We start from the raw sequence: 19,789 nt of genomic DNA, 5'->3' as shown, positions 1-19,789 counted from the left end.
GGAAGTCTATGGAATCTAAGCTCCTAAGTGCCTAAGTCACTTTTGAAAATGGGACTTGGGTTCCAAAGTCACTTAGGACTTTTTTGTCTTGTTTGTATTCTTTTGGATACTCCATTCCAGGAAGTTAATGCACTTTAAACTCAACAAGAATATCCCTTTTCATTCAGTCTTACACTTCACTGTGAGGATAGACAGAAGATATGAGATGACAAAAAATGGATACCAACTTTGGCTGACCTTGGCTTTTTTGGTTTTGTCCCAAGTAGATTTTTATATTTAAGATCTTTGTGGCAAGGACTGGCATTTCCCAAATGTTTTTAAAAATGGTACCTTGCACAATGGGGCTCTGATCTGGATGGCTTGCAGGTGCTAGCTACTGCAAAATAAAAATTAGATCTGAATAATTGTAGTACTCTTATTAAGTTGCTTTTTCTGCTTTCTGAGTCTCTTGTTGAGATATACCCTTCAGCATCAGGTTTTATTAGCAGTTCAGTTCTAAAAAACAAGTGCCGTGATATCATTGCCAATGTTGTTTACAGAAACATTAACATACATTCTTTTTGGTCAGTGCTATTGTTGATCAGCAGTCCTAGAGCTAGAAGCATGTTCTGCTACTGTTGCAAACATGTTTTCTCTAGAATATGATGACCAAATTTATGGTACCAAACTCATGGCCTTCTGGATGGTGCTGATGTGAGATTTATTGTGGTGTTTAAGGTAATGGTATGTTCTGAGATCAACAAAGGAACCAGAGTTCTCAGATATGCTAACAGACTTAGGAAATATTCAGAAGGACCGTCAGTTGCAGATCCAGAAACAGCAATATTAGTCTAGCTCATAAAGTCCTAATTTTCTTGAATTTGTCCCAAACATAACAGTTCACTTAGCACCTATACAAAGTGCATTTGGTATCCACTGGCCTGAAAGACAGTTGCTCCAGTTTATTCCCCCTTCCTCCCAAAAATATATAGAAAAGCAAATTTGAAACTCTTGAAAGGTGCTGGACTGACAGCACTGTGGCATGGAATTTCCTATTCATAGGCCAGGTATAGTGCGGACAATGGCACAACAGGTTTCCCCATGCTCCCTTGAGCATGTACTGATTTTTTTTGTCTGTCCAAATGTTAATTTTTAAAAATGAAAATCCAATTTAAAGATGAAATCCAGTTGTCATTCTTAAGTTTCAGGTCAGTAGTTGGTTAATGGACTCTTGTGGATAAATTAACACATTTAATTGATAACAGCCTTACATCATGACATTGAAGAGAGTCAGCAGAAGAGGTTTCCTTGCATTAGTCCTTGCATTAGCACGCATTTTCTTTGAATTGACATATTCACCCAAAGCCCTGAAGATGTTTTTCTGTAAAAGGTGATGAAATGAGGTGTTTTTTTAAATACTTTTGACTGAACTAGTGAAGGACAGCAGTCAAAGTCTCACTGTCTGCATGCCTAATTCAATGAAATAATTGAAAGTAAATTTTTTTACTCTCTGCTGTCACCTTGAGATTGAGATATTAAAGACAATATTTTATCTGATGCCAGTTACTGCATATTTATTTTGGCTTAGAAGCCATCCTCATTGGTATGGCCAAACCTTCATCACACAGACCACAGAATAAAGTAATTAAATGCACTAGAAGTCACAGCTCTAAATAAAGAGAAACAGTAGGGCATCTAGTATTGTATATTAATACAAGTAATCTTGAGTTCCCCCTCAGTCACCAAGGCAGTTGTTGTAGTAGGCATTTTCAGGTAAAGGAATTAATATTTTTATTGCTATGTTCACAGATGCACAAATAACAAAAATTAACCATATGGGTTGGGTACCAAGCATTTAAACTGATAGAAAATGTAAGATTAAATTTTACAACTTTAATTTTACAAATCTTGCCAAAACGTTGTTTGTTCATGTTGTTGTTGCATTTCTATATTTGAGAAGTGGTTGTTATGAGACATATTGTTGCTTTTTTCCCTCAGCAACTTGCTATCAGTAGAGGATGCAGTTGCTTGGTTTACAATTGGTAGATAATTAGTAGTGTGGATGGCTGTGAAAAGCATATGTAGTAATTTAATTTGTGATTCTTTCTAATTGCCTGCCTGTCGTTAGTTTGGTAGGATGGTTATCTCATTATTCAAACATTTTAAATGGAGAATTATTGTAGAAATAAAAAGATCATAACTCTGACCTTTAACAGAGTATTGAAGTACTTGAGTAATTATTGCACAATTGTGGACCATGCCATATGCTATAGAGAAGAATGTGATAGGATGGCTGATATGGTTAAGATAGGGTTTTTTTTCCCTCTAAACCTGAAAAATATTGTCTTGGTAAGTATTTTAACTGAAACAAAATATGTTGAAATAAAAACAAAACAAAACTATGCATCTGTCGCTAAATTTGAATTTAAGTAGTTGAGGCTTTTGAGTGTAAATATGTAATAATGTAAAGTTAGATCATAGAAACTCAGGGTTGGAAGGGACCTCGGGAGATCATCTAGTCCAATCCCCCTGCTCAAAGCAGGACATAGAAGCTTAATTTGTAATCAGCTTAGTGTTTAAACTTAACTCCTGTACATGATCTGCTATTTGATAAAGATGGTTGAATTCCACCAGTACTTAATGATGTGTACTATAAAACTGGTTGTAAGTATTATACACATAGGCAGTACTCTTCTTGAATGAAGGGTGGTGGGAGCTACAGTTTTTACTACTTTAATATTAATGGATAACTTTCCATTTCCGGCATTTTCCTTATAATGGTTCTCTTCAGGCTCTTCTCCAGAAGGTGTGTAAATCAGCGAACCAAAATGTGTGATAGCAGATACACTTTGTCAGATAGAAACTGTGCGCAGTCTCTCACTAATCCATCCTCCATACAACTCTCTCAGTTCTCAGAACAATGGCAAAAATGTTTAACTGAACTGTGCTACTGCTCTCCTTTGCCTTTCTTTTGTTGTATTCCTCTGACCTCAAACAAGGTAAATGATAGCAAGAGATTAAAAACCTTTAATTTTTTAAATTCCACTACTTAACCTATTTGTGAGACACTGAAGAGATAAGTTACTCAAAGAAAATGTAAGGAAAACAGTACCAAAGGTGCAGAAGGTGAGCATTTTTAGATATTTCCTATGGCCACATTGCTAAATTTTATTTGTTGTGTGTATGTGTGTATATTCATATATAAAATTAAAACAAAACCAGAAAAATAAAATTCTTCTATGACAAGTCAATACGCCAAATTTTAAAAGTAAGCAGAGGATTTTAGATCTAATATCAGTGTACATCTCAACTCATCCTTAACTAGTCATTGTTGATGCCTCCATCTTCAAAGAACTTTGCAAACATGATTTAGAGGAAACTACTGTAGAATCATTAAGGTACTACATCTTATAACAGTAGTCTGTGAATGGATTTCATAACAAAAGCAGCAGCCTCTTAGAAGCACAGATATTAATAATCAAGAGACCCTATTGATTATGATTTATTTATTTAAGGTGACATGAGCCTCTGTTATAGGATAGGAAGTGTCTATTCTGAATATTGTATAATAAAACTACTGTGCAACAAGGTTTGCCATTTATTATAGGAGAGCGTCAACCCAAGAAAATAAATGTAATGAACATCCGGAAGTGTAACTTTCATATTAGTATGACTATAATAAAATAATTGACTTTGAAAATGACATTGTGGGAGTCCATATTTATTACTTGTACAGCAGATTGCTTAGCTGACCATTCAAACTTATGTATTTGATCTGATAGCCCTGGAAACTCAACTTGAGATCTGAAAATCAGGCAGTGTTTTGTGCTTCCGACATCACAAATTATGTTTTTCAATACACATTTATTTTTCACTATGATTATTGAGCACAAGACAGAATGGAATGTAACTCTTTCTAATAAATATACTGGATCTGGACCATGGTCACTGGCATTTGTGTTTCTGCATTAGCAAATATATTGAAAGACAATGCCTTTTTTTAGTAGGTTACTTTTCTGGCTGATGTTTATTCCTTTTTCATTTGTAGTATAGGTAATCTGTATTTATATAATAAGATTTTGAGAGTCACTCTGAAGTCTAAAATGTCCATTGGGTCAGTGTGAAGCGATGGAAACAGCCACAAGCATGGCTGAGAGCTCTTTATGTTTAGAATTTCACTAGGTTGACTCATCACTGGGTTTCGTGGTCTGTTACGATCAAATTTTTAAGTTTTCAGCCATTTCAACTTTACAAATTACTCCCATGCAGTGTATAGCTACAGTAGGCATGTATTTATGCCATGCCAAGATCTTAGATCAATAGTCCCCAAACTAGGGGGGGGGCATGGAGGAATGTGGGAGGGGTGTGGCAGGGCCTGGGCCAGCCCCCACAGGGGGCGAGAAGGGAGCACCACCCAGCTGCAGCTCTGCTCTACCCCCTGCTCTGTGCCCAGCTCTGGCCCCTGCCACAGCTCCACTCCACCTCCTTCTCCATCCCCAGTTCTGCTCTGCCCTCATTCCCTCTCTGCCTTCCCCTACGCGCCTCAGGCCAGCTCTGTCTCTAGCCCCAGCACCACCTTGAGCACAAGCGTCTCTGCTGAACTAACTGTGCAGTAATGGAAGAGGGGGAGTGCAGAAAGATTCCACTAGTAGTAAGGGCGGAGGGGCATGACAAGTAAAGTTTGGGTACATTGTCCTAGACAATTGTGATTTCAGAGGTAACTCATCCAGTCACCACCCTTAGTCTGCAGCTGTTTTGCCTGCAACCATTTCACTGGTCGTATGAGAGAAACTACACAAATCAACACAACCAGCATACATCATAACCCCCCAAATCACTTTGTAGCCTAGGATGTCAGTTGAGTCAGTGTGAAACAATGGAAACAGCTACAAGCATGGTTGAGAGTTCTTTTTGTTTATATCATCATCTGGTTCAGTCATCCCTTGGATTCACAGTGTGTTGCTATCCTATTTTTAAATTCTTGGCCATTTTCAGCTTTTTTTACACACTTGACTTTACAAATTACATTCTTGTGATAGCACAGGCTTTCTGCTACTAGTATTTGTTGTAAGGTTGGAGGGGTGCCTAATTTATTTGAAAATTAGGTGCATTAAACGAGGGGAAAGTGTTTTCTGTTGGTATCTGAACAAGGAGACAATAATGAAAAAACTATCAGGACTGTGACACATGGAAAGTAACATGCATACTGTATGAAAATGTATTTCATTTTAACTTTTGCGAGAACAGTGGTTCTCAAACTTTTTTATTAGTGACCCTTTTTCACACAGCAAGTCTCTGAGTGCGACCCCCCTTTATAAATTAAAAACACATTTTTGTATATTTAACACTATTATAAATGCTGGAGGTGAAGCAGCGTCTGAGGGTGGAAGCTGACAGCTCATGACCCTTATGTAATAAGCTCCTGACCCCCTGAGGGGTCACGTCCCCCAGTTTGAGAACCTCTGTGCAAGAGAATCCACTTATTGGTCAACCTCCTATTTTAAGAGGTTATCACAAAGAATCCACAAATGGATAGAATACTATTCTGCTCCATCTTTATTAGAAGACCACTTCTGTTAAACTATTTTAGTTGGTCCCTTAAGACAGATTTCGCTATATTTCTCTTGAATACTGGGTTTTTTCTTGATGGTAGTCCTAACCTAATTAAAATTTTACATTACCTTTGTACTGACAATTTATTGACCTTTCTGGAACTTAAACAATTCAACTTGCACTGCATTTTTTAACAAAGTCCCTTTCATTATTTCAGTGGTAGCTATGCACCAGATCTAACTAGTGAAGCCAAATATTATTAACTCATAATTGTTATGTTTGCTATGTTAAAAACAGTGACTTTTCCTTTTAAATTAATCAAGCTGTCTTTATACATATTTTTATTTTGTGAAAATAAGTTTTGCTAGTGAAAGCAAGTGTTCTTTCAAAACATTTAGACAGCGGAGCTTTTATATTAATTTATTTATTTTTACACAGTGAGTCAGCTTAAAGGACTAGAAAACTGAAAGACTGAGAATTGCTCTGCCACAATTTATGCACATTTTACAGTTATCTTTTGTCTGATTTTTCTCAAACTAGCAGTAGCTCTATCTATAAAGTTCCAACACCTGACAAACAAGTTCAAACTTCATTTTTTAAAATATTTTATTTACATTTTGAGTGTACCACTATTTGACTATAGTTTAAAAGCAGATAAAATATCTTATTGAACTTTTATGTTATGTGTTTAGCTAGAGGAAGTGTGAATCAGCACCTCCTCGTTGGTTTCCTTTAATTTTTTTCTTTTACATGTGAGCATATACTTTAGAAGCTTGAAAGTTAATTATCATGCATAAGTTCCAGATGCTGTATTCCTAAGATATTCTTTAAATGTTAGAGTTACAATGCAACTGTAAGGGAGCGAAATAGAGTTGATATCGCTTGTTTTGTCATTTAGCCAGTTGCTTAGTGCACATACTGTGCATGCATGCTATTTTAGTCTGTGTTTTCTCAGCTAGCACCTTGTAAAAGAGCTAATATGTCTGAATTTCCTGTTTACAAATAACTTGATCTCATACATTTCTAATTTAGATGCTTTATATAGTTTTTCACTGAAAAATTGCGGAATCTGACTTCCTTTCTCTCTCTCTCTCTCCCCCCCGTTCCCCTCCCTTCCCCCCTCCCCCAAACCCCTGTGGTTTCTTACAGGTTTGAAGAACTTGTGAAAAAGTTCAATGTAGAATATCATGCTGGTGGCTCTACTCAAAATTCAGTTAAAGTGGCTCAGGTTTGTTCTTCCTTAAAAGAAATGAACTAAAGGTGTTGACTGTTAAACCACTTCTTGTTGTTCTAAGTTGCTTATCATGTTGCTCAGAAGCATTACTCTGCGAGTGCATGTTAGTCTGTTGCCTAAAATAAGTTGAGGTTTGTACTCTAGAAGTGACTTTAATGTTTTCTTTTCTCTTTTTCTCTTGCACTGTTCTTGTTTAGGATGCAACATTTCAATCATAACCACATTTATTTAAGGGTTTATAACCTGTGCATAAATGATTGAATTGAACATTTTTTTACATGAGGAGAATTTTAGAGGTATGAATATCGTAAAGTTGGGCTTGCACTGATCCAAGGTAGGTTTTGTGCACTTTGATAACAGGGAATGTATTTTGTTATATGCTAGTGAATGAAAGCTAATCTAGTAATACATTTTGTGTGTAGTATTGCAGATACACCCACCCCACAATCTGAAAGTGTATTGCATAAATCCCATAATTTAAAATGTGCCACTTTTATTTATAATTCTTCAAACTTCCTGTGTAGATAAAACCTATTGCCAGATACCTTCCAAAGTTATTTTGAAGAAGTTAGATCGTAATTCAGCAAAGTTATTAAGCTTTTTTTTGCTTTACAGTTACATTCACAATTTTCTCTTACTCAAAATGGCTGTCATGTCCCGTAACTTACAGTGGGACTCCAGCTACCAAATGGGATCGAAGGTGTTTGTCCTAGGTAACGATGACCACTACTTTACTACTGGGAGGGATACCCCTACAAAAATAGCAGCCATCACCTAATGTTTCCACCTGGGCTTTGAAGTTAGACAACCATTAGGAAACATGGCTGCCATTTCACTAAGGCCATCACACTTTTCAAACCTTAAACCTACCAGTCTTTGACACAAGTAATTAAAAGGTATGACCAATGACTGAAATGTGAACCCTTATGTTTTGTTGTGTATCGCATCATCATTCAGATTATAATCGTTTTTATATGAAACCTATTTTACGATCATTCTTCACCGTGTAAATTAGAGGAAACATTTAAAAAAATAGAAAATGAACTGGAAAAACAGAAGTATTATCACATGCACTTATAAGAACCACTACGTGGACCATCAATAGAGTTTCAACCCAAGACCTTCAGATCTTGAGTCCGTATTGCTACCACTTGAGCTACAAGAGGTGGTGGTAGTAGCATAGACAGCTATTCTCCGTGTGGTTCAGCAACCAGAGAGGATTTTTGAATGTATTTAACAACCATTTTCAAGACATGCTGAATGTCAGGAACCCTGGTTTTGTTCCTAGCTCTGAAACAGTGGTTTACAGATTATAGTCACTTATAGATTTGACAGATTCTTTCTGTGAGTGGCTGAGAGTGAAAGTTAATCATAGAACTACATTGGTTCTATTTTCATCTCTTGTAGAAATGACCTTTTGCAATGTCGCAGATAATTTATTTGTAAAACAGATTGAGTGATACTTGACTGCCCCTTAATATAGATGTTGCTCAATAATAAGTCTGTGAAATGTGCAGAAATATAAAGAAATATAAAACAAGAGCAATCAGAAGACATGAAACATGAACTCATGGTGTCTTGCCTCCCAGTTCAGTGCACCTTCCACTGTGCTAAAGTGTATTTTATTAGGAAATTTGTCACTCACGTAAACTGGAACTCTGATTCAGCTGAAATGCAGTAGACTGGAGGGCTTTGGCCATGTGAAATTGAGGCTGCCCAGTAAAGATGGCCGCCCCTTAGCTTGTCTTTCCAATGGCTTTGAAGCTACAGTCTGCCATCAGCCAAGTTCCCCTCCATTCTCACCCCACTATGCTCTAAGGTTAGGAAACTATAGGAAGGTTGTCTATACTGTAAACCGTGACTGAGTCTGGGGGTCATACCAGCCATGGTTGCCAACTGAGAGTTGCTTTGATTTCCAGTGCTGCAAGTTCTCCAGCTTCAGTTGAAGAGCTGCATCTTCAGGAGAGGGTTCTCCAGTCTAGACAGCCATAACTCGCCCAGTGGAGCAGAGATGGCACTTGACAGATTCCTTTTCTCTCCACCCAAGGAGTTTTAGGAGCATTCTGATTAAAAGTTTGCAGTATACTGTGCTGGAAATAAATGTTATATGTCTCATCAGTTGGAGGTACCGTCCTTGTGGTGGCGGATTCTGTTGCCCTCAGTGGAAATATGTCCTCTGTGGTTATTAGAGTTGTCCTGTAACTGGACATTTCCTTGCTTTCTAGGTTTCGAGTTGGTGGAATATTACATCTGTACAGTCTTAATTCCTTTTTAAAGGGTCTTTATATAAATAATGTATATAGTGCTATTAAAATATGTGCTGTTCGTAGGCATAAATATAGAGAAAAAGTCCCTGCCCCAAGTAGCTTATAGGCAAATTAAAGTGAGGTTAGATAAGCTGAGGTAGTTGATCCTGGAGATAAGAGCAGAGCCTGCAACAGCAAATGCTGTATTTGCTGCTAAAATGAAATATTGTAACATCTGAAAGGTGCATAATGAAGTGACACACATACTCATCAGAATAAGGCTTATTGAGTTGGTGCAGAATATTGTCATGGCCCCTTCTCCCATAACGGTTTTGAAATCCAGTGGGGTGTGCTGACTGAAGATAGACCAATTAATCTACATGTTTATAAACTCATAGACTCATAGACTCTAGGACTGGAAGGGACCTCGAGAGGTCATCGAGTCCAGTCCCCTGCCCTCCTGGCAGGACCAAATACTGTCTAGACCATCCCTAATAGACATTTATCTAACCTACTCTTAAATATCTTCAGAGATGGAGATTCCACAACTTCCCTAGGCAATCTATTCCAGTGTTTAACTACCCTGACAGTTAGGAACTTTTTTCTAATGTCCAACCTAAATCTCCCTTGCTGCAGTTTAAGCCCATTGCTTCTTGTTCTATCATTGGAGGCTAAGGTGAACAAGTTTTCTCCCTCCTCCTGATGACACCCTTTTAGATACCTGAAAACTGCTATCAGGTCCCCTCTCAGTCTTCTCTTTTCCAAACTAAACAAACCCAATTCCTTCAGCCTTCCTTCATAGGTCATGTTCTCAAGACCTTTAATCATTCTTGTTGCTCTTCTCTGGACCCTCTCCAATTTCTCCACATCTTTCTTGAAATGCGGTGCCCAGAACTGGACACAATACTCCAGCTGAGGCCTGACCAGCGCAGAGTAAAGCGGAAGAGTGACTTCTCGTGTCTTGTTTACAACACACCTGTTAATGCATCCCAGAATCATGTTTGTTTTTTTTGCAACAGTATCACACTGTTGACTCATATTAAGCTTGTGGTCTGCTATGACCCCTAGATCTCTTTCTGCCATACTCCTTCCTAGACAGTCTCTTCCCATTCTGTATGTGTGAAACTGATTGTTCCTTCCTAGGTGGAGCACTTTGCATTTATCTTTATTGAACTTCATCCTGTTTACCTCAGACCATTTCTCCAATTTGTCCAGATCATTTTGAATTTTGACCCTGTCCTCCAAAGCAGTTGCAATCCCTCCCAGTTTGGTATCGTCCGCAAACTTAATAAGCGTACTTTCTATGCCAACATCTAAATCGTTGATGAAGATATTGAACAGAACCGGTCCCAAAACAGACCCCTGCGGAAGGAACCCCACTTGTTATACCTTTCCAGCAGGATTGGGAGCCATTAACAACTACTCTCTGAGTACGGTTATCCAGCCAGTTATGCACCCACCTTATAGTAGCCCCATCTAAATTGTACTTTCCTAGTTTATCTATAAGAATATCATGCGAGACTGTATCAAATGCCTTACTAAAGTTTAGGTATATCACATCCACCGCTTCTCCCTTATCCACAAGGCTCGTTATCCTATCAAAGAACGCTATCAGATTAGTTTGACACGATTTGTTCTTTACAAATCCATGCTGGCTATTCCCTATCACCTTACTACCTTCCAAGTGTTTGCAGATGATTTCTTTGATTACCTGCTCCATTATCTTCCCTGGCACAGAAGTTAAACTAACTGGTCTGTGGTTTCCTGGGTTGTTTTTATTTCCCTTTTTATAGATGGGCACTATATTTGCCCCCTTCCAGTCTTCTGGAATCTCCCCCGTCTCCCATGATTTCCCAAAGATAATAGCTAGAGGCTCAGATACTTCTTCTATTAACTCCTTGAGTTTTCTAGGATGCATTTCATCAGGCCCTGGTAACTTGTAGGCATCTAACTTTTCTAAGTGATTTTTTACTTGCTCTTTCCTTATTTTCTCTTCTAAACCTACCCTCTTCCCGTAAGCATTCACTATACTAGACATTCCTTCAGACTTCTCAGTGAAGACTGAAACAAAGAAGTCATTAAGCATCTCTGCCATTTCCAAGTCTCCCGTTACTGTTTCCACCTCCTCATTGAGCAGTGGGCCTACCCTGTCCTTAGTCTTCCTCTTGCTTCTAATGTATTGATAAAAAGTCTTCTTGTTTCCCTTTATTCCCATAGCTAGTTTGAGTTCATTTTGTGCCTTTGCTTTTCTAATCTTGCCTCTGCATTCCTGTGTTATTTGCCTATATTCATCCTTCGTGATCTGACCCAGTTTCCATTTTTTATATGACGTCTTTTTATTTTGTAGGTCACGCAAGATCTCAAGGGTAAGCCAAGGTGGTCTTTTGCCACATTTTCTATCTTTCCTAACCATCGGAATAACTTGCTTTTGGGCCCTTAATAGTGTCCCTTTGAAAAACTGCCAACTTTCCTCAGTTGTTTTTCCCCTCAGTCTTAATTCCCATGGGACCTTACATATCAGCTCTCTGAGCTTACCAAAATCCGCCTTCCTGAAATCCATTGTCTCTATTCTGCTGTACTCCCTTCTACCCTTCCTTAGAATTGCAAATTCTATGATTTCATGATCACTTTCACCCAAGCTTCCTTCTACTTTCAAATTCTCAACAAGTTCCTCCCTATTTGTTAAAATCAAGTCTAGAACAGCTTCCCCCCTAGTAGCTTTTTCAACTTTCTGAAATAAAAAGTTGTGTGCAATGCAGTCCAGGAACTTATTGGATAGTCTGTGCCCCGCGGTGTTATTTTCCCAACATATATCTGGATAGTTGAAGTCCCCCATCACCACCAAATCTTGGGCTTTGGATGATTTTGTTAGTTGTTTGAAAAAAGCCTCATCCACCTCTTCCACCTGATTAGGTGGCCTGTAGTAGACTCCCATCACGACATCACCTGTGTTTTTTACCCCTTTTAGCCTAACCTGGAGACTCTCCACCCTTCCGTCTCCTATGTCCATCTCCACCTCAGTCCAAGTGTGTACATTTTTAATATATAAGGCAACACCTCCTCCCTTTTTCCCCTGTCTATCCTTCCTGAGCAAACTATACCCATCCACACCAACATTCCAGTCGTGTGTATTATCCCACCAAGTTTCAATAATGCCAATAATGTCATAGTTGTATTTATTTATTAGCACTTCCAGTTCTTCCTGCTTATTACCCATACTTCTTGCATTTGTATATAGGCATCTAAGATACTGGTTTGATCTTGCCTCCCAGCTTTGCCCTGACCCTCCTTCCTCTCTGCCATTATAGCCCGTGCTCCCTCCTGTTTCCAACCCATCTCCCAGGTCTTGTTCCCCACTTACCTGTGGGCTTTGCTCACCTGTCCCCGTCGAACCTAGTTTAAAGCCCTCCTTACTAGGTTAGCCAGTCTGTGCGCAAATAAGGCCTTTCCCCTCTTCAAAAGTTGAACGCCATCTGTTCCTAGCAGTCCTTCTTCGAATAGCATCCCGTGGTCGAGGAAGCCAAAGCCCTCCTGGCGACACCATCTTCGCAGCCAGGTATTCACCTCCACGATGCATCTGTCTCTGCCCGGACCCCTACCTTCAACAGGAAGAATCGAAGAGAATACCACCTGCGCTCCAAACTCCTTAACCCGTACTCCCAGAGCCTTGTAGTCACTCTTGATCTGCTCAGTGTCACACCTCGCAGTATCGTTTGTGCCCACATGGATGAGTAGCATGGGGTAGTAGTCAGAAGGCCGGATAATCCTCGACAATGTCTCTGTAACATCTCGGATACGGGCCCCTGGCAGGCAGCATACCTCCCGGGATGAACGGTCAGGGCGACAAATGGGTGTCTCCGTCCCCCTCAGCAGAGAGTCTCCAACCACCACTACCCTATGTTTCTTATCAGTGGTGGCAGCAGACCTCCCAGCCTTAGGGGTACGAGGCTTCACCTCCTTAACTGTTGGGGGTGATTCCTTCTCTCCTGTATCAAGAAGAGCATAATGGTTATCTTTTACCATAGCAGGAGGGTTTGCAGCAGTGGTGGAGCACTGCCTGCTGCTAGAAGTAACCAGCTGGCTGTGTCCACCCTGAGCCTCCTCCTCCACTGGTGTGTCAGATACACCCTGAGGCATCTCCTCCTCCGCTGGAGTGTCGGTAGTCCTGTCAACTGGGACAGCACCGTCAGCTGTCTCCACATGGATACTGTCCAGGAATTGCTCATGGATATGGATGTTCCTCAGCCTAGCCACCTCCTCCTGTAGCTCTCCCACCTGCTGCCTGAGAGATTCCACCAGTAGGGACCTTTCACATTGGATGCCACCCCCAGCCTGGATATCAGTAAGTGGAAATTGCAAATTACAGTCTTTGCAAGCCCACACCAGAATCTGGGTAAAAGCATCCATGCTTTGGTACTCTGTCTGGCTACAGGCGCAGGTGGAGGAGACAGAAGCAGGGCTGGCACAGGTGTTGCGGGTCCTCCTCACCATTGTAAGCCTCCCTCTGTCAAACTCTCTCTCAAATTCCCATCTACAGCTCCCTGTCCGCTCTGCTCTGCCCACAGATGCTGTATGTGCTCCTCCTTCACCTGGAGAACTCCCTTGCAAAACTCCCTGTTAGCAGCTCCTGTTCGCTAAGTATAAACAAAGTATATAAAACCATTATGGTTGCTTGTTCCACTGAATAGGCATGCTTTACCAACTAACTGTAAGTAACAGAGCAGCAGTGCAAGGAGCTTTTCCGAGGGCTTATCTTCAGTGCTAAAAAAATTGTATGTTTTACTACACGCTAACTAATGCATGTGAGAATACATGAACTTAAGTGCATATGTTATCCTGAGGTAAAAGAATACACCTTTTTTAAGCAGTAAAGACAAGTTCAAAGAGAGGATTACTGTAACTGAGCCCCATGGTCATAATAAACAAAAACATATTTTTGACTGATCTCCAAAAAATCTGCCTTTGGGCAATGCTTGTTGCTAAAAGAATTCCATGACTCTTGGCTAACTACTTCTGAAGATTCTTTCCAAATTTGTGAAAGTATGGAGAAAGAGCAAACCCTCTCATAATGACATCTCTACCTGTGAGACTTCCCCATTTCCAAGAAGAAAAACAGGAGGCAGCTTGGGTGCATCCAGAGGGATATTGTCCAGGCATGTTTCCAGATGGACCATTTTGAATTATTGCATTAATTCCACTTAAAAACAACAACCCTCATATTTTACACTTGTCCCTAGAAGCATATTTGGAATTATTTTGTCTTGTTTTAGATGATACTGAGTAATAAAAAGGGGTGTGATTTCTTTTCTTCTTTTCTTTTTCTTTTTCTTTCTTTTTGGAAGGGATTTGAAGGATGACAAAAATGTAGAATGAATCAAAAGAGGGAATTTATTTCACCAGCAGGACTGGGGCAGGATGACTGAACAAAAATAGAAAGTAGTAAAATGAAGGATAGATGCTAGAGAGAGGGAATAGATACAATTATTAGACACTGGAGATAGGCCAGTGTCATCAAACTGCCAGGCCAACCAAAACAGGCTAGTTAGATGGAGGGCTAAGGAGGTTAGAACAAGCATCTTAAACTTAGTGTGCAGTGCGGGGTTGGTAGGCAGATCACTGGATGGCGTGAGGAGTCATGGCAGAAACATTGTTTGATTAGGTGTGCAGCAGAATTGTCAACAAGCTTGTTATAATTTACAGAAAAAGCCAGGAAGATAAGCTAGAAATCAGTGCAGAAGATAACAAAAGCTTAAATGAAGACAGAAAGGTGGCTTATAAAAAATGTCAGTATAATCCAGGGGTAGGCAACCTATGGCACGTGTGCCAAAGGTGGCACATGAGCTGATTTTCAGTGGCACTCATACTACCCGGGTCCTGGCCACCAGTCCTGGGGACTCTGCATTTTAATTTAATTTTTAATTAAGCTTCTTAAACATTTTTAAAACCTTATTTACTTTACATACAACAATAGTTAGTTATATATTATAGACGTATAGAAAGAGACCTTCTAAAAACATGAAAATGTATTACTGGCATGTGGAACCTTAAATTAGAGTGAATAAATGAAGATTTGGCATAACACTGCTGAAAGGAATGTTTAGAATGGTAGGGCACGAATCCAGAGAAAAGTTTAGACAGGAAAAGCATGTAATAAACAGTGTTTCAGCATCAAAAAAAGTCAATGAGAATAAAGATAAATGAGAGAAAAGAATATTAAGAGTATATCTACACTGTTTAAAAACAAAAAAGTCACAGCAGCGAGTCTCAGAGCCCATGTCAACTGACTCGGGCTCATGGGGCTTGGGCCACAGGGCTAAATATAGCAACATAGACATTTCTGCTTGGGCTGGACCCCAGGCTCTGAGACCTACCCCCCTCATCAGGTTTCAGAGCCTGAGTGGGAATGTCTATGTTGCTATTTCTAGCGCGGTAGTGCAAGCTTCAGTCAGTTGGCCTGACCTCTGAGGGTAAGTCTACACTGCAAACATAACCTGCAGCAGTGAGTTTGAGAGCCCAGGTGACCTGACTCAGGCTATGTCTACACTACCAATTTTTGTCGACAAAAGTGATGGCAACACCCAAAAATCAACATAATAAAAATTGGAATCTCATGTTCACACTCCCTCTGTTGGCAGAGCGCATCGACAGTGGGGGCACCATCCTTGACAGTGTGAGCATTGCACTGTGGGTACCTATCCCACAATCCAGGTCAACACTTTCTGTTGCTAGGTGTTGTAGGAAGGAGGAGCAGGTTGCGGCACATCTTGGGACCTGGCTTAATGTCCCATGATGCATTGCTTTGTGTCCTAGCAGTCCATGGGCTTCCAGCTTTCTTTTGTGGTATTTTGCAATGGTCAATCTCTGCCGTTGACCTCAGCCTCTTTGTGGGAAGGGATGGACCTCACACTGCTCTCCTCTGAACTATCATGAAGACGTGGATGGCAGTGCAGTTAATTGTCAAATTCCTAACTGAAGAACACTCGCAGGCGCCCAACATAGATTACTTTTGGCCTTCACAGAGCAGCTGCATAGGGTAGATAGTCACTTTTGGGCTCATGAAACAAGCACTGAATGGTGGGATCGTATCATCCTGCAGGTGTTGGATGAAGAGCAGTGGCAACAGAATTTTCGGATGTGGAAAGCCACTTTCCTGGAACTGTGTGCGGAGCTCGCCACAGTCCCTGCAGCACAAGGACACCAGAATGAGAGCTGCCCTTTTGGTAGAGAATGGTGGCAATCGCTGTATGTAAGCTGGTGACTCCAGACTGCTACCGGTTGGTCACGAATCAGTTTGGAGTCAGGAAGTCGACCCTTGGGCCTGTGTTAATGCAAGTGTGCAAGTCAATTAATCACATCCTGCCATGCATCTTCAGGAATACCAGCCTGTATGGAAAGCGACAAACCAGAATATTACAGTGGGGGATGTTGAAATGCCCATAGTGATCCCGGGAGATCCGGCATACCCTTTATAGCCGTGCTCATGAAACCTTATATGGGACACTTGGACAGCGGTAAGGAGCAGCTCAACAGTCTGAGTAGCTGCCAGATGCAGCTGAATGTGCCTTTGGCAGATTAAAGGCACACTGGCGATGCCTATATGGCAGGCTAGAGCTTAATGAGGATAATATTCCCTTGGTCATAGCCATGTGCTGTACATTGCATAATCTCTGTGAAGCAAAGGGTGAAAGGTTTGCTCAGGGGGTGGAGTCCTCAGGCAGACCGTTTAGCTGCTGATTTTGAGCAGCCAGATACCAGGGCTGTCAGAGGGGGCCAGTTCGAATCAGGAAAGCTTTGAGGCACACTTTGACCATGAGCACCAGTAGTATGTGTATCTGTCAGAAGTGCTAGGATGCAATGGTGTCTTTTTGGGCCTTCCATTCCTGTAAGACAATGAAGATAATGCCTGTGCATGTATTGGTGGTATCTGCAATCTCAATTCGTAGGAAAAAAAAAAAAAGGTGATCCACCATTAAATAACTTTGATTTTACTGAATAAGAAGCAGCACACACCAACACTTAGCTGCCTGATGGGAAGGAGGAACCAGGAAAGGACAGACTTTCACAACTGCTTGTAGGTCCAGCTATCATTGTGAAACTTGTCCTAGGGGGTGGAGTGAAGGGGAAACCAAGAACTCCCAGAAAGTGGAGAGGAATATGCAGGCGGAGTTCGTGTGGGAGGGCATAGAAAAGTGCTCTGAATGTGCTGCAGGGGACAGTGAGCATGGATCTGTTCAGTCTGCAGCACTGTTAGTATTGCAGTGTCTGCATTTGCTCCTCCATTACTTTAATCATCTTCTCGTTTGCAGCCTTAACAAATGCTTGATTCTCTTTTCTGTCCTACCATTCGGCTTCCCAGCAGTCCTTACATTACCTTTTTTCTGCTTTGGAGCACTGCCGTACCTCACAGAACATGCCCAAGACGCAGCAAGAAGACGCTTTCTTATCTAGCAGAGATGCTCAGCAGGGGTGTGTGGGGTGTTCCTCAAGGCCATATCTGGTGATGCAGAGGGGACAGTGCACAAGAAGCAGGATTGTTAAGTTCACACACAGCATTGTAACATTTCAGTTAATACACCTTTTGCAACATTGCAGTCACTTTCTCGCTGACCCTAGCCAGGCACACATCTCTGCAAACAGCCAAAGCATGATGAGTGTTAGCGGGGGCATGGAAGGGGCTGCTCCACATTAGGAAGAGAGCACACACACTCTGCAAGGGTCATGGTGCAGCTTTCTGTGGAAAAAATTCTAGAATTCTTTCACACTTTTCCACTGATGGGGGATCATTCTAGCAGATATCTAACTGCTAAGTGTAAGTAGGGAAACAAGGGTACATCTACTCCATACCTGTTTCTTCTGCCCTGCTCCCTACGCTGTTCGACTATGTGATGCTTTGGTCCCTGCACAGGTTATTGCTAAATGGCATGGGAAAGTTTCCTACAATGGGGGATGGAACAGAGCTGCTCTGCCACAGAACTTTTGGCAGAGGTTACCGAGTACCTCCAGAAAACTTCCTTGGAGATCTCGCTAGAGGATTCCTGTGAGATCTCTGGGTGCATCAACACCCTGCTCTGCTGTACGGATTAGTTACTCAGGAAAATATCCACCTCAGAGAAACACAACCAGCCTCCCACATTTCTATACCCTGAACCCGCCGGCGCAGTACACAAGCCACAGCTACTTACCAGACTTATCTCCTGCTTCTTTCTCCCTGGAGAGCAACTGCTGAGACTTGCTAGATGCCTCTGGAGTGGAGAAAAGTTCCTGGTTGCCTGGCTGACCAGGCAACCCCGCTGGGAGCTGCACATCCTAATCTAACTCCACCTGCTCATCAGTAACTTAGTCCTCCGGGTTAGGTCCTCTTTCAGCTCCCTCCATTCCCTCGAAATGTGTGCTGGGCTCTTGGCAGTGGTCACCACTGATGATAGCGTCCAGCTCCATATAGTATCGGCAGGTCTTAGGTGAAGCATGAGAGCGATGGTTTGCCTCCCTTGCCTTTTGGTACGCCTGCCTTAGCTCCTTTATCTTCGCTCTGTACTGCAGCGTGTCCCGATCATAGCTCTTTTTGCACAAGCCTCAAGAAATGTGCCCCTAGGTGTCCCAATTCCTACAGCTCAAGCACAGCTGGAACTGCACAGCCTTATCTTCCTGTAATATACTGCTCAGATCCAACAGCTCTACAGTGATCCAAGCAGGAGAATGTTTGGTGCGATAACCTGCCATGGTCACCTGGGAAGATGGGATGAGACTTCTCCACCCTCAGCCAGCAGGAAATTAAATTTCAAAAATTCCTGGGGCTTCGAATGAGGAGGGGCAGATGAGTGTGTGTTTGCCTGCATACAGGGCACTGGAGTTCAAACTGCTGACTGGAGCGGTCAGGACGAGTATTGTGGGACATTTCCTGGAGGCTAATTCAAGCAATGAAATCAAGCATGGTGTCTGCACTGGCACGTTGTTGAGAAATTGTAGAAGAAAAAGATGTAAGTAACTGCAGCAAGGGAGATTTAGGTTGGACATTAGGAAAAAGTTTCTAACTGTCAGGGTAGTTAAACACTGGAATAGATTGCCTAGGGAAGTTGTGGAATCTCCATCGCTGGAGATATTTAAGAGTAGGTTAGATAAATGTCTATTAGGGATGGTCTAGACAGTATTTGGTCCTGCCATGAGGGCAGGGGACTGGACTCGATGACCTCTCGAGGTCCCTTCCAGTCCTAGAGTCTATGAGTCTATAAGTCTCTCATCAGGATGGATGTATTTTTGTCACCAAAACTGGACATTTTTCCAGACAAAAGTCACATTGCAGTGTTTATGCACATACTGTTTGTTTGATTAAAAGCAGTTTTTGGTGACAAAACTTGATAGTGTAGACAAGGCCTCAGGCTTGTGCTATAGACTAAAAATGGTAATGTGGATGTTTCTGCCTAGGTTCTGAAACTTAACTAGGGGATGGGTATCAGAATCCAGGCTCCAGCCTGAGCAGGAATGTCTACACTGCTGTTTGTAGCCATAGAGTGTGAGCACCAGTTTACCTGGGCTCTGAGACTCAATGTCCCGAGTGTTCTTTGCAAAGTGAACATACTCAGACTTGCTGTCATGGGTCTTGCAGACTTACCTTTAGAAGACTGAAGGGAATTGGAAATGCACAACTGTTTGAGTAGATTGGTGAGGGTGAAAGCCTCAATAAAGTGGATAATGGAGGAAGTGGTTTCAAAGTCTTTGTTCATCCATTAGCCTCCCTTTTTAAAAACTAAAACTTATCCAACATTTAGTTTCAGATAGG

At 41.3% G+C, this 19,789-nt stretch overlaps 1 protein-coding gene across 1 annotated transcript in view; it reads left to right on the top strand.

Annotated features, from left to right (window-relative positions):
• Positions 1–19,789, top strand: part of ADK (adenosine kinase) — a 637,433-nt gene that overhangs the window by 194,342 nt on the left and 423,302 nt on the right. The window contains exon 4 of the mRNA XM_030569565.1: positions 6,682–6,760. Coding sequence (XP_030425425.1) covers positions 6,682–6,760 — 79 coding nt within the window. The remainder of the gene's footprint in view (positions 1–6,681; positions 6,761–19,789) is intronic.

The sequence above is a fragment of the Gopherus evgoodei genome, chromosome 7 (assembly GCF_007399415.2).
Source record: "Gopherus evgoodei ecotype Sinaloan lineage chromosome 7, rGopEvg1_v1.p, whole genome shotgun sequence".
Classification (NCBI taxonomy): Eukaryota; Metazoa; Chordata; order Testudines; family Testudinidae; genus Gopherus; species Gopherus evgoodei.
The sequence above is the reverse complement of the archived record's forward strand: the minus strand, read 5'-3'. Positions and strand labels throughout refer to the sequence as shown.